This window comes from Microcaecilia unicolor, chromosome 1 (assembly GCF_901765095.1).
Source record: "Microcaecilia unicolor chromosome 1, aMicUni1.1, whole genome shotgun sequence".
In the NCBI taxonomy this organism is placed as follows: domain Eukaryota; kingdom Metazoa; phylum Chordata; class Amphibia; order Gymnophiona; family Siphonopidae; genus Microcaecilia; species Microcaecilia unicolor.
In genome coordinates, this window is record NC_044031.1 from 4851325 (window position 1) to 4864042 (window position 12718).

The window sequence follows — 12718 nt, forward strand, 5'->3', positions numbered from 1 at the left end:
TGGACTTATGTTCTTAGACAATGTCACAGGACTTATTCTGCAGGGTCTCCAGAAATACAGATGTTCCTGCTGCAGCTGCAGCTCAAATGCCCTCCAGAGTCCCTGCCCTGAATAACACACAGCCTCCTCCTCTCCGCCCAGACAAAATCCTCCCCCTTCCCTCACAAGCACTGGAGCCTCCTTTCTCATTACCCTGCAGCACACCCAGCCTGCATTGCAACCAGGCAGCAGCCATTGCAAAAAGGAAACTGCAGACCCTGCTTTCTTCTCCAGTCCCAAACCACAAAATCTTCCAAGATACAGAGAGGGGGACATGGCTGCAGAAGGCTGTGTGCAGGTAGGAGACTCTCATGCACCTTATCTTGGGGGTACAGGAGACTGACCCTAATAGAGTACAGTTGCAGCCCAGACACCCACCCCCTAAGAGATAGAAGGGAGGGAGAGGGGAGGGAAAGGGAATAGGATTGGGAATGATCTGGCCTGCAGAATGCTGTGTGTCCCTAAGAGACTCTCCCACACCTTATCCTGGGGGTACAGAGTGGTTCCAACTCAGAGACCAACCCACCCTCTGCAGGATCCTCAGAGAGAGAAAGAGATATGGAGATGATGCAGGGAGCTGTGTTCAGGTAAGAGACTCTCACACTTTTTATCTGAGAGTGCAAGAGACAGACCCTAGGAGGACAGCATGATTCAAGCCTAGCCACTGACCCTCCCTCTGCAGGATCTCCAGAGAGAGGAGGGGGGGGGGGGGGGTGAAAATGATGATGCAGGGGACTGTGTTCAGCTCACACTTTATCTGAGAGTACAAGAGACTGACCCTAAGCCAGTGTGATTCAAGCCTAAACACTGACCCTCCCTCTGCAGGATCCCCAGAGAGAGAAATGATGCAGGCTGGGGGCTGTCTGCACTGCAGGTAGGATTGTCTGACTCACCTCATCCTGAGAGTACAAGAGACATCCCAATTCCCAGCACAAAGTGATTCAACTGTCCCTTCGCAGGATCCCCAGACAGAGACAGCATAATACATTATTTACTAGATATTAGTAAATATGGTACTATTTAACCATAGCTGATCAGATTGCACTGGCAGCCGGTTGTGTTTCAGTTTGCATGTCTAGTTTTCAAGACGGTGCAAGGACCTGCTCCATCATATTTATGTCATCAAATTATCCCGGATTTCACAAAAGTTATAGTTACACTACCCTGACATTATGAAAGACGGATAGCGCAATCACTTTCTTATTGAGCTGCCTTTACCTGGACTTCTTTCCCATCTTCCGTAAGACTGTTTAGAAAAAAGGTGAATTTTTTTTTCTATTTTGCACATTTTTAATAGTTGCTCACTTCTAATAAGAAGTTTTGATTATTGTTTATTTAGAATTTTCTAGACTGCCCGGCTCTTTCTGATCATGACAGTTTACAAAGTACAATAATTAATTAAATATAACAGAACTCCATATTTAAATAGGATGGACCTATGACATGCATACAGTTTACTAGTATAGTTATGATTTAAGGTAGAACTACACACATCGCTTTATCACAAAGCAGACGTGGTGTGTTTGTTCGTGTCAGAATTCCTCTGGTCCCCAAAGAGCTACGGCCACCAAACCTGGCAGGCAGACTCTACCCTCTGTTGCCTATTGTGTAGTTTGAAGCGATTTGGTTCATGGGGGCACTCACGGGAGGGGGAGCAATACCTCCATCCCGTAAATGAATAGGCTGCAGGCAGGGTTGCCAGGTAGAAATTTTTTTTCCAGCCCAATCCAGGCCAGAAACCAGCCCAAAACCCGCCCAAACACAAACCCCGCCCCTGACACCCCCACCCCCGCGTCACCGGCCCCGCCCCGCCGTCACCGGCCCCGCCTCCCACGTCATCGGGCCCGCCTCCCCGTCATCAGCCCCGCCTCCCACGTCATCGGGCCCGCCTCCCCGTCATCAGCCCCGCCTCCCCGTCATCGGCCCCGCCTCCCACGTCATCGGCCCCGCCCAAAACGTCACTAACCCCGCCCAAAAACGTCACTAACCCCGCCCCCAGCGGCCGAAAAAAATCAAAAAGCCGCCCGGAAGCCCAAAAAACCGCCCAAAAAACCGCAACCCGCCGCGGGCAAAAATTTCCCGCGGCGGGTCGCGGAAAACCGCCCAATTGGGCGGTAAAACCGCCCACCTGGCAACACTGGCTGCAGGTCAGAAAGTTCTTTCTTGCTGTTGCTAAGCTACAAATTGCTTGGGACAGGGTGAGGGTCAGAGACTGGTGGGAACAGGCTAGGGAGAAATTATTGCCCCATCCTTGGCCACCTTTAAATCTAGACTGAAAGCCCACCTCTTTAACATTGCTTTTGACTCGTAACCACTTGTAACCACTCGCCTCCACCTACCCTCCTCTCTTCCTTCCCGTTCACATTAATTGATTTGATTTGCTTACTTTATTTCTTGTCTATTAGATTGTAAGCTCTTTGAGCAGGGACTGTCTTTCTTCTATGTTTGTGCAGCGCAGCGTACGCCTTGTAGCGCTATAGAAATGCTAAATAGTAGTAGTAGAAGGGTCTGGCTGGGAAGTGTGTGTGTGTGTGTGTGTGTGTGTGTGTGCGCGCGCACGCGCGCATGAATTCACTACCCCCTCCCAAGTCCATGAGATGAGACAGACTACTAAGCGACAAACTGAGGGGTTGGGAGACTGTGACAGAGACTGCTTGGGATGGAGTGAGGAGAAACACAGAAAAAGCTGTGCAGTTGCCCCTTTCTCATTCACTAATACCCTCTTCCCTAACAATATCAGTACAAGGGAGGTTCAGAGCCTGCTGGGAACCAGTGGCGTTCCTAGGCTGGCTGACACCCGGGGCGGATCACAGATGCACCCCCCCCCCCCCCCCCGGGTGTAGCGCGACCTCCCTCCGGTGAAATTACACCCCCCCCCCCCCGGGTGCATTTTTACCTGCTGGGGGGGTGCCGTGCGCCTGTTGGCTCCGAATCCGCTCGTTCCATGGCTCCTGCTCCCTCTGCCCCGGAACAGGAAGTAACCTGTTCCGCAAAGAGGGAGCAGCAGGGAGGGAACGAGTGGACTCGGAGACAGCTGGCGTGCGGCACTCCCCCAGCGGCGTGCACCCGGGGCAGACCACCCCCCCCTTGGTACGCCACTGCTGGGAACAGAGTATTCGGGTCAGGCTGGGAAGTGTGTGTCTCTGCACGAATTCACTACCCCGCCAGGGGAACGCTCCTCGAAAAAGGCGGGAAATTGAATTTCAGTATGCCCTTGAAAAGAAGGCTGTGCTTTGACTGGAAAATGGTGAAAGCCAAACTGCAGGCACTTGAGAAAAACAGCTAATCAACTTCAACAAATTGATCCGAAAAGAAAAGTTAGTGCTAGGTAGGGATCCTGTCTCCACATTTTCTCATTTAATGGAAAGGGGTGAATGGGACTTGATAAACCATCTTTCTGTGTGGTTTACATAGTATATACAGGTATTTATTTGTATGTGGGGCAATGGAGGGTTAAGTGACTTCCCCACAGTCACAAGGAGCTGCAGTGGAAATCAAACCCAGTTCCCCAGGATTGAAGTCCACTGCACTAACCACTAGGCTACTCCTCCACTAGCAACATCCCATGTAGAATCTCAAACAGTAGCAACAGAATCTCAAATAATAGCAACATTCCATGTGGAATCTCAAATAATAGCAACAGAATCTCAAATAGTAGCAACAGAATCTCAAATAATAGCAACATTCCATGTAGAATCTCAAACAGTAGCAACAGAATCTCAAATAATAGCAACATTCCATGTGGAATCTCAAATAATAGCAACAGAATCTCAAATAGTAGCAACAGAATCTCAAATAATAGCAACATTCCATATGGAATCTCAAACAGTAGCAACAGAATCTCAAATAATAGCAACATTCCATGTGGAATCTCAAATAATAGCAACAGAATCTCAAATAGTAGCAACAGAATCTCAAATAATAGCAACATTCCATATGGAATCTCAAATAATAGCAACAGAATCTCAAATAATAGCAACATTCCATGTGGAATCTCAAATAATAGCAACAGAATCTCAAATAGTAGCAACAGAATCTCAAATAATAGCAACATTCCATATGGAATCTCAAACAGTAGCAACAGAATCTCAAATAATAGCAACAGAATCTCAAATAGTAGCAACGCTCCATGAGAATCTCAAATAGGGAAAGGGAAATGGGACTTGATATACTACCTTTCTGTAGTTTTTGCAGCTCCTTGTGACTCTGGGCAAGTCACTTAACCCTCCATTGCCCCTGGTACAAAATAAGTACCTGAATATACTACTACTACTTATCATTTCTATAGCACTACAATGCATACGCATGTAAACCGCTTTGAATGTAGTTGCAGAATACCACAGAAAGGCGGTATATCAAATCCCATTTCCCTTTGTAACTACATTCAAAGCAGTTTACATGGTATATACAGGTACTTATTTGTACCTGGGGCAATGGAGGGTTAAGTGACTTGCCCAGAGTCACAAGAAGCTGTAGTGGGAATCAAACCCAGCTCCCCAGGATTGAAGTCCAGTGCTCTAACCACTAGGCTACTCCTCCACTAGTAACATTCCATGTAGAATCTCAAATAGTAGCAACAGAATCTCAAATAGTAGCAACATCCCATGTAGAATCTCAAATAGTAGCAACAGAATCTCAAATAGTACTACTACTACTATTTAGCATTTCTATAGCACTACAAGGCGTACGCAGCGCTGCACAAACATAGAAGAAAGACAGTCCCTGCTCAAAGAGCTTACAATCTAGTAGACAAAAAAATAAATAAAGTAAGCAAATCAAATCAATTAATGTGAACGGGAAGGAAGAGAGGAGGGTAGGTGGAGGCGAGTGGTTACAAGTGGTTACGAGTCAAAAGCAATGTTAAAGAGGTGGGCTTTCAATCTAGATTTAAAGATGGTCAAGGATGGGGCAAGACGTAGGGGCTCAGGAAGTCTATTCCAGGCATAGGGCGCAGCAAGACAGAAGGAGCGAAGTCTGGAGTTGGCAGTAGCGGAGAAGGGAACATATAAGAAGGACTTATCCAGGGAACGGAGTGCACGGGAAGGGGTGTAGTAGTAGCAGCAACAACAGAATCTCAAATAGTAGCAACAGAATCTCTAATAGTAGCAATGTTCCATGGAGAATCTCAAATAGGGAAAGGGAAATGGGACTTGATATACCACCTTTCTGTGGTTTTTGCAACAACATTCAAGTGGTTTACATATATTCAGGTACTTATTTGTACCTGGGGCAATGGAGGGTTAAGTGACTTGCCCAGAGTCACAAGGAGCTGCAGTGGGAATTGAACCCAACTGAACCCTGGTGTAAATCCTCACAGCTAAATTAGGAGCTGACCCCCCCCCCCCCCCCCCCGTTATTCTGTAACAACGTGCATAACTTGCAGGAACTTATTTTTGAAAAAGCGTAGCAAAACTCAGCCAGAGTCAAGGGAACATGATATGATGTGATACGGTGTGAGTGTGAACACTTTGGAGCATTGGAACTCAGCGCGGGTTTTGTTAAAGTCACGGGACTGGTAGCAACATTCCATGTAGAATCTCCAATAGTATCTATTTTATTTTTGTTACATTTGTACCCTGCGCTTTCCCACTCATGGCAGGCTCAATGCGGCAATGGAGAGTTAAGTGACTTGCCCAGAGTCACAAGGAGCTGCCTGTGCCTGAAGTGGGAATTGAACTCAGTTCCTCAGGACCAAAGTCCACCACCCTAACCGCTAGGCCACTCCTCCACTTTAGTCTTCCCTCATAAGTTTCATCCCCTTTATTACTTTGGTCACTCTTCTTTGAACGTTTTCTAATTCTGCTATATAGTATTCGAGATACTGTGTCAAGAATTGAACGCAATACTTGCGGTGAGGTCGCACCACAGAGCGATACAGAGGCATTATAATACTTGGTCTTATTTTTCATCTCTTTCCTAATAATTCCTAGCATACTGTTTGCTTTTTTTGGCTGCCGCCACACACTGGGCAAAAGATTTCACATATTATTTACAATGACACCTAGATCTTCGTCTTTGGTGCCGATTCCTAACCAGCTATCAATGAATTGGATTATTCTTCCCAATGTGCATCACTTTGCATTTGTTCACATTAAATTTCATTTGCCATTTGGATGCCAAGCCTTCCAGTACCATAAGGTCCTCCTGTAATTTTTCACGATTTGTTTTATTTATGTTGCTTCTTATTTAATTCATTCAGATCCTTTTTCCATTCTTTGAAGGATGTTCTTTTGGCTCTAATAGCCTCTTTCACTTTACCTTTTAACCATGCTGGCTGTCGCTTGCTCTTCTTTACACCTTTGTTAATATGTGGAATACATCTGGTCTGGGCTTCCACTATGGTATTTTTAAACAACATCCACACCTGATTTATAGTCCTTTGTGGCCGACCCTTTCAGCTTCTTTTTAACCATTTTCCTCGTTTTGTCATATTCTCCCTTTCGAAAATTGAATGCTGCTACAGTAGATTTCTTTAGTGACATCACTCCAGATATCAGCGAAAAGTTGATCATGTTATGATCACTGTTTCCCAGTGGATCCAACACTGTTACCTCTCGTACTTTGCCCTGCATTCCACTAAGGACTAGATCTAAAATAGCTCCCCTTCTTGTTGGTTCTTTGATGAGTTGCTCCACGAAGCAGTCATTTGTTACATCTAAGAATGTTACCTCCATAGTGCTCCCTGATGTAGCATTTATCCAGTTATTATTGGGGTAATTGAAATCAAAAAGGTTTCAAAATTCTACCTGGCTTACAATATGTTTGAGGGCAACGGTGGCAGGAAATAATGAAAAAAGTGGAGAAAAAAAGACTTCAGAAAAATCGGAACTTCCTCGTTTTTAAAGGACACGCCTTTTGTTTAACGAGGGAACCACTTCAATCGTATGTCTTCACAAAAAAAAAAACTCCACTTTGTCAAATTCACAAAAGCACTGCCACGGTGCCTCAACAAACATTGATAATGGAGACTCAACTTTCAAACACACATAACTTGGAGTGGGTACTTATCTTAACCAACGATATCCACACACAGTCCAGTCTTGTACCCAAACTTCGATAATTGAAATCACCCATTATTATAATGTTGCCCAAATTGCCAGCTTTCCTAATTTTTGTAAACATTTGTCCATCTGTCTGTTCATTCTATCCTGGCGGAGGTTGTACAGCCCTACCAGTATACTCTTTCCCTTCACACATAGAATTTTTATCCACAAGGATTCCACGCTGCTGTTTCATGTAGAATATTTATTTTGTTTGACTCAATTCCCTCCTTAACATATACTACAATCCCACTCTCAACAGACACATCCTACATCACTTTTCCTTCTTGTTGACCCAGTTACTTACTCACCACTAGCCCGTTCTTTCCCCCAGAATTTCGTGGTGTGACAGAGCAGTGTGTTTTAGGCCTGTAAATTGTACTGAATATTTCTTGAACAGTATTTCTCTAGTTTGGCCAGCAGGTGGTGCATGTTTATGTCTAAAACTGTTTCAGAGGAATGACCGTTCCTTCTTTTAGTTAGCACACAGATAAAGGAAATAGCTATAGTGGTATAACCAGCTATTTTTGAAAGTTGTTGTTCTGATTTCATTTGAATTGTACTGGCTTTTGTTTCAGCCTGGGAGAAAAGATAGAGAAAGCTCTTTGCTCAAGCCCTGTAAAACAGTTGTATTTGATAACTGGTGAGCAGCTATATGTCCTGATCTCCCCAGGTACTTTCTAGAAAGTAAACAAATGTTTAGTTAGTTTTATAATTGATCCATATTTCAGTTACCTGTTATTGTTTTGCTGATTGCACATTTTTTGTTCATTGTTCAATTTTTAAGACAATAAGCAATTTAGTTTGTTGCTTCTGCCTGTCTGGACTGATAAAGAATCCTGGTGGTTTGTGTGTTGGGTCTGTGAGTGCTTTCTGGGAACTGTGGGACAACTGGGAGTGTGGCCTCCAGTAACCTAGAAATCACTGAGGATATTTTCAGAGCAGGAGACTCGCCCAGAGGTGGTTGAGACCCAGTCAGTGGAAGGTGGGTGCTAGTGGTAGGTGCAGGTGGACCTGAGCTGTGCTGGGCATAGACCCTGTAAGTGGCTGTGGGGTAACCCAGACGGGTGGCTAAACATTTCATGACACCTGAATTTACCTTTAGAAGATGCTGCAACAATCTGGAATACTGTTCTATCCACCCATTTTTCCCCACCCTTGCAATCTTTATCTGTTGTTCTTACCCCTTCCCCGTTCAACCAAAAAATCCTTCACAAACCTTGGTATCGTAGTGGACTGTTTCTGCTACATCGCCAATTACGTTGTGTGGAAAGGAAATTGAGGAAATCTAGGTGTACAGAATTTATCTTATCTTATAAGAGATCTTCTCATTATCGCTCTACTCAGCTTTGTTTAGCTAAAAAAAATCTTATTTTTCTAAACAATTGATTAAATCTAACAATTCGAGTGAAACCCTGTTTTCGCTTACCTCTGCTCTCTTAAATCATCCTTCCAATTCCAGCTTTAATTGTGAATCCTCTACTAATTCGTTAGCATCATTTTTTATTAGGAAGGTATCCTCGCTTAGAGCATCACTTCACCAATCCTCTTGTTTTTCTTCCTCAACTCAGCTGCAGCTTGACCCCATTGATCGCCAAGACTCTAGTTCTTCTTCCTGGACCACCTTTTCTATTCCTTCACTTACCCAACTTTCGAAAGTTATATCCACTATGCATCTTACCACTTCACTTTTGGACACTCTCCCCTCCAGCTGGCTAGAAATTGAAAGGCATTGCCTTCTAGCTTTGGCCCGGCATTTAGCTAGTTCCAGTCTCTCTACTAGCTTGGTTCCAGCAGTATTAAACCAATTCTTAAAAGTCCTTCTCTATGCCCTGAACATTATCATCCTACTTACTGAACGTGTTGTCTTTGATCAATTAGTACAGTTTATAGATAGTCTCCACATACTACACCCCCAACAGATAGGGTTTCGTACTAACCATAGTACTGAAAGCACCATAACTGCTTTAATTAGTGAATTACGTTCTTTTCTTCATTGTGGTCAGATTGTTCTTCTTTCCCTTGATTTATCTGCTGATCCCACTCTTCTTCTACCTCCTTTCCCGTCTGGATATTTTCACAAGGGCCTCTTTAAAATTTAAAATATGTGTAAGTATTTACAATTCTCCTGTCCGTATCTATCTTGCAGAGTAGTATTATTCCCCCCTGGCTACGTCTCCTCCTTTCCGTTCAGACTCAATTCTTTGTGGGTTCAGACCCTCCTCTGGTCTGACCCTCTGCCAGCGGTGACCCCTCTCTGGATCCACCCTGGTTTCGGTGCCGAGCTCTTCCTGGCTTTAATCCCCTGCTCCCAGCCTGGGATTTTATTGCAAACTACTCCCACATAAATAGTCCACCTTCTCTGCCTCCTATCTCCTCTCAAGCCAGCAAGCCGACCCTGCCACTAGGCAGCCACTTGGGGTAGCAACATAAAATCAATAAACCATGAAATCTTTGTGGGGCAGCAGTGGTATGGCACTGGAGAGGTCTCTTCCCCCTCCTTTCATTTTCTCCTTATCTCTCTCAGGCACTCCAAAAGTCGTCAGCACCAGTACAGTACCATTCAGTAGAGGCCAAACACTGCCACAGTCTGCCACTGGCACTGAGATCTTTTGGACCAGCTGGGAATGGTAGATGTGTGGCAGTGGCAGGGGAAAGGGAACAGAGAAGGAGATGCTGGAAATGGAGAGAGGGGAGGGAGCAAGGAGAGGAAGGGGAGATGCTGAACCCTGGGGAGGGAGGGAGATAAAAGGGTATTGCTGACCACTGGGGGGGGGGGGTATGGGGGAAAAAAGAAAGGTGAAAATGGGTTGCAGGCTACCTGGATAAGGGAGATGCTGGACTGGAGATGGGCAGTTAGGGAGGGGAAAGAAAAACATTGGACTTTGGTGGTTGGTAGGATAAGGGCCTTTGGGGGTAGGAGGTGTAGAAACAGGAAGAGGAGATACTGGACCCATGGGAGGGTGGCAGAGAAGAGGAGAGATGCTGGACTGTAGGGGAGGAAGATAGAGAGATAAAAGGGAGTTATTGGCTAACTGGAGAAAGAAAGATTAGGGAGGAAGGGAGGATTCTAGACTAGGAGTGGCCAGTTAGGGAAGGAAAAAGGATATTTTAGTTTCATAGGAGGAAAGAGAGACACTTGGCTTTTGGGGAGGGTGAAAGGGCCTTGAACTGCCCTTGGGGATGGGAGGCAAGGGGAGAGGAAGTAGAAATGCTGGACCTGTGGGGGGGGAGGGAAGGGAAAGGGAGATGCTGGACCTTAGTGGAGGGAGATAGAAAGATAAAAGGGAGATACTGGCAACCTGTGGCGGGGGGATTAGAGGGGGGAAGAAAGATGCTGGACTGAGGGTGGGCAGTTAGGGAGGGGACAAGGAGATGCTAGCTACATGGACTTTTGGGGAGGAGAGATGGGCCACCCTCAAGCCCATGGAGGTTTGATGAACATGAGATGGCATGAACCTATCTAGCCTATTATGTGGGCTGAATCCAGTAGGCAGAGCTTGTCGCCCTATCAATTACATAGTAACATAGTAGATGACGGCAGAAAAAGGCCTGCACGGTCCATCTAGTCTGCCCACGATAAACTCATATGTGTATACCTTACCTTGATTTGTACCTGTCTTATTCAGGGCACAGACCGTATAAGTCTGTCCAGCAGTATTTCCCGCCTCCCAACCACCAGTCCCGCCTCCCATCACCGGCTCCGGCACAGACCCCGTATAAGTCTGCCCTCCCCTATCCTAGCCTCTCAACCACCAACCCCTCTTCACCCCGCCACCCAATTTCAGCTAGGGTGAAGAGGGGTTGGTGGTTGAGAGGCTAGGATAGGGGAGGGCAGACTTATACGGGGTCTGTGCCGGAGCCGGTGATGGGAGGCGGGACAGACTTATACAGTCTGTGCCCTGAAAAAGACAGGTACAAATCAAGGTAAGGTATACACATATGAGTTTATTGTGGGCAGACTAGATGGACCGTGCAGGTCTTTTTCTGCCGTCATCTACTATGTTACTATGTAATTGATAGGGCGACAAGCTCTGCCTACTGGATTCAGCCCACATAATAGGCTAGATAGGTTCATGCCATCTCATGTTCATCAAACCTCCATGGGCTTGAGGGTGGCCCATCTCTCCTCCCCAAAAGTCCATGTAGCTAGCATCTCCTTGTCCCCTCCCTAACTGCCCACCCTCAGTCCAGCATCTTTCTTCCCCCCTCTAATCCCCCCGCCACAGGTTGCCAGTATCTCCCTTTTATCTTTCTATCTCCCTCCACTAAGGTCCAGCATTACATTGTTTTGGGTGTACCAAGATGACGGTGGCTGCATTGGGGAGAATGAAAATCTCCTTGAGTGGAGTGAGTGGAGACCAGCTTCAACTTGTGATGTCATGCCATCTCCTGTTCATCAAACCTCCTTGCTTGAGCCAGTCTTGGGGACCTATAAGCAGGGGGTGCCAAATGAGTTCCCGGCGCTGTAGGAAACATGGAATGGGCTGATCATGTTTCTGGTTTGTTTTTTCAGGTGCCAGTAACATTTGATGACATCGCTGTCTACTTTTCCCAGGAGGAATGGGAAGAGTTAGATGAAGAGCAGAAGGACCTGTACCAGGAGGTGATGAGAGAGAATCTGGAGCTCCTGACATCTCTGGGTAAGATTTCTTCTGCTTTTCCTCATCAGGCATGCAGGGGACCTGAGGCCACCTGGTTCTGGGCTCCTCCTCCCCCAGCAGGAGAGCCTGTGAGGTGAGAAACCGTGCATCTGAGCAGGATCCCAGCATGTTGTAGAATGAGAGTGCATTGGCTGTTCTACATACACCTACTTCTGGGATGCAAAAGGTGAAATGGACTCTAACTTTTGGACTGGAGGCAGACAAATTGTCATGGCCACAGTTGTGCATGGAAGCCCTGACTCACCTCCTTGGTTCTAGGACTGGGGCCCGCGGTTTCCTTGAGCGTTTGGCTGACCTCCTTGAGAGGGCATTCCAGATGAAAACGGTAATGGAATTCGAGAATGCGTGGGATAAGCACAAAGGATTCTTAAATGGAAAGAGAATGAAATGCAGACAACTTAGCCATGCTTAAGCGGCAAATCCAGTATTAGGGAAGTGAGGCTAGTGCTGGACAGAATTCTACGATCTGTGTCCCAATTATGGCTAGATGGATCTGGTTGGGCTGGAGAAGGCTTCAACAGCGACTGCAGTAGTTGAAAATTAAGCCAGTGCTGGACAGACTTCTACGGTCCGTGCCCTGAAAATGGCAAAGACAGCTGAAGGCTAAGGGGCTGATGCACAAAAGTCCTCGTAAAGCACCGCTCGGTAATAATTACCGAGGTGGAAATAGCGAGCGATGCTTAAAACAAATTGCATGCAAAAGAGCTGCTCGTTATTTCAGAAAACGGCTCAGAAGAGAGAGTGCCTAGCGCGTGCATGGAGCAGTAACCCGGTAAGCCTCGATACCTCGCATATGCCCAGAACTCCCACACACACACACACAAGACACACGAGCATTGGTCCATCCCTACTTTTATTGCAACCCACAAAATCCAACAATTTTAGGCAGTTACAATACAACAGCAAGGAAGCTAATAATTTAAATCTTTAGCATCATATCTATATTAGTTGAATATTGTAATGCATGCTTATTAG

At 46.0% G+C, this 12718-nt stretch overlaps 1 protein-coding gene across 1 annotated transcript in view; it reads left to right on the forward strand.

The window, feature by feature from the left end:
- The first annotated feature begins 235 nt into the window (after positions 1–235).
- LOC115462233 (zinc finger protein 182-like) overlaps positions 236–12718 on the forward strand; it is a 32979-nt gene continuing 20496 nt past the window's right edge. The window contains exons 1-2 of the mRNA XM_030192247.1: positions 236–337; positions 11596–11722. Of these exons, the coding sequence (XP_030048107.1) occupies positions 314–337; positions 11596–11722 (151 nt within the window). The 5' untranslated portion in view covers positions 236–313. The remainder of the gene's footprint in view (positions 338–11595; positions 11723–12718) is intronic.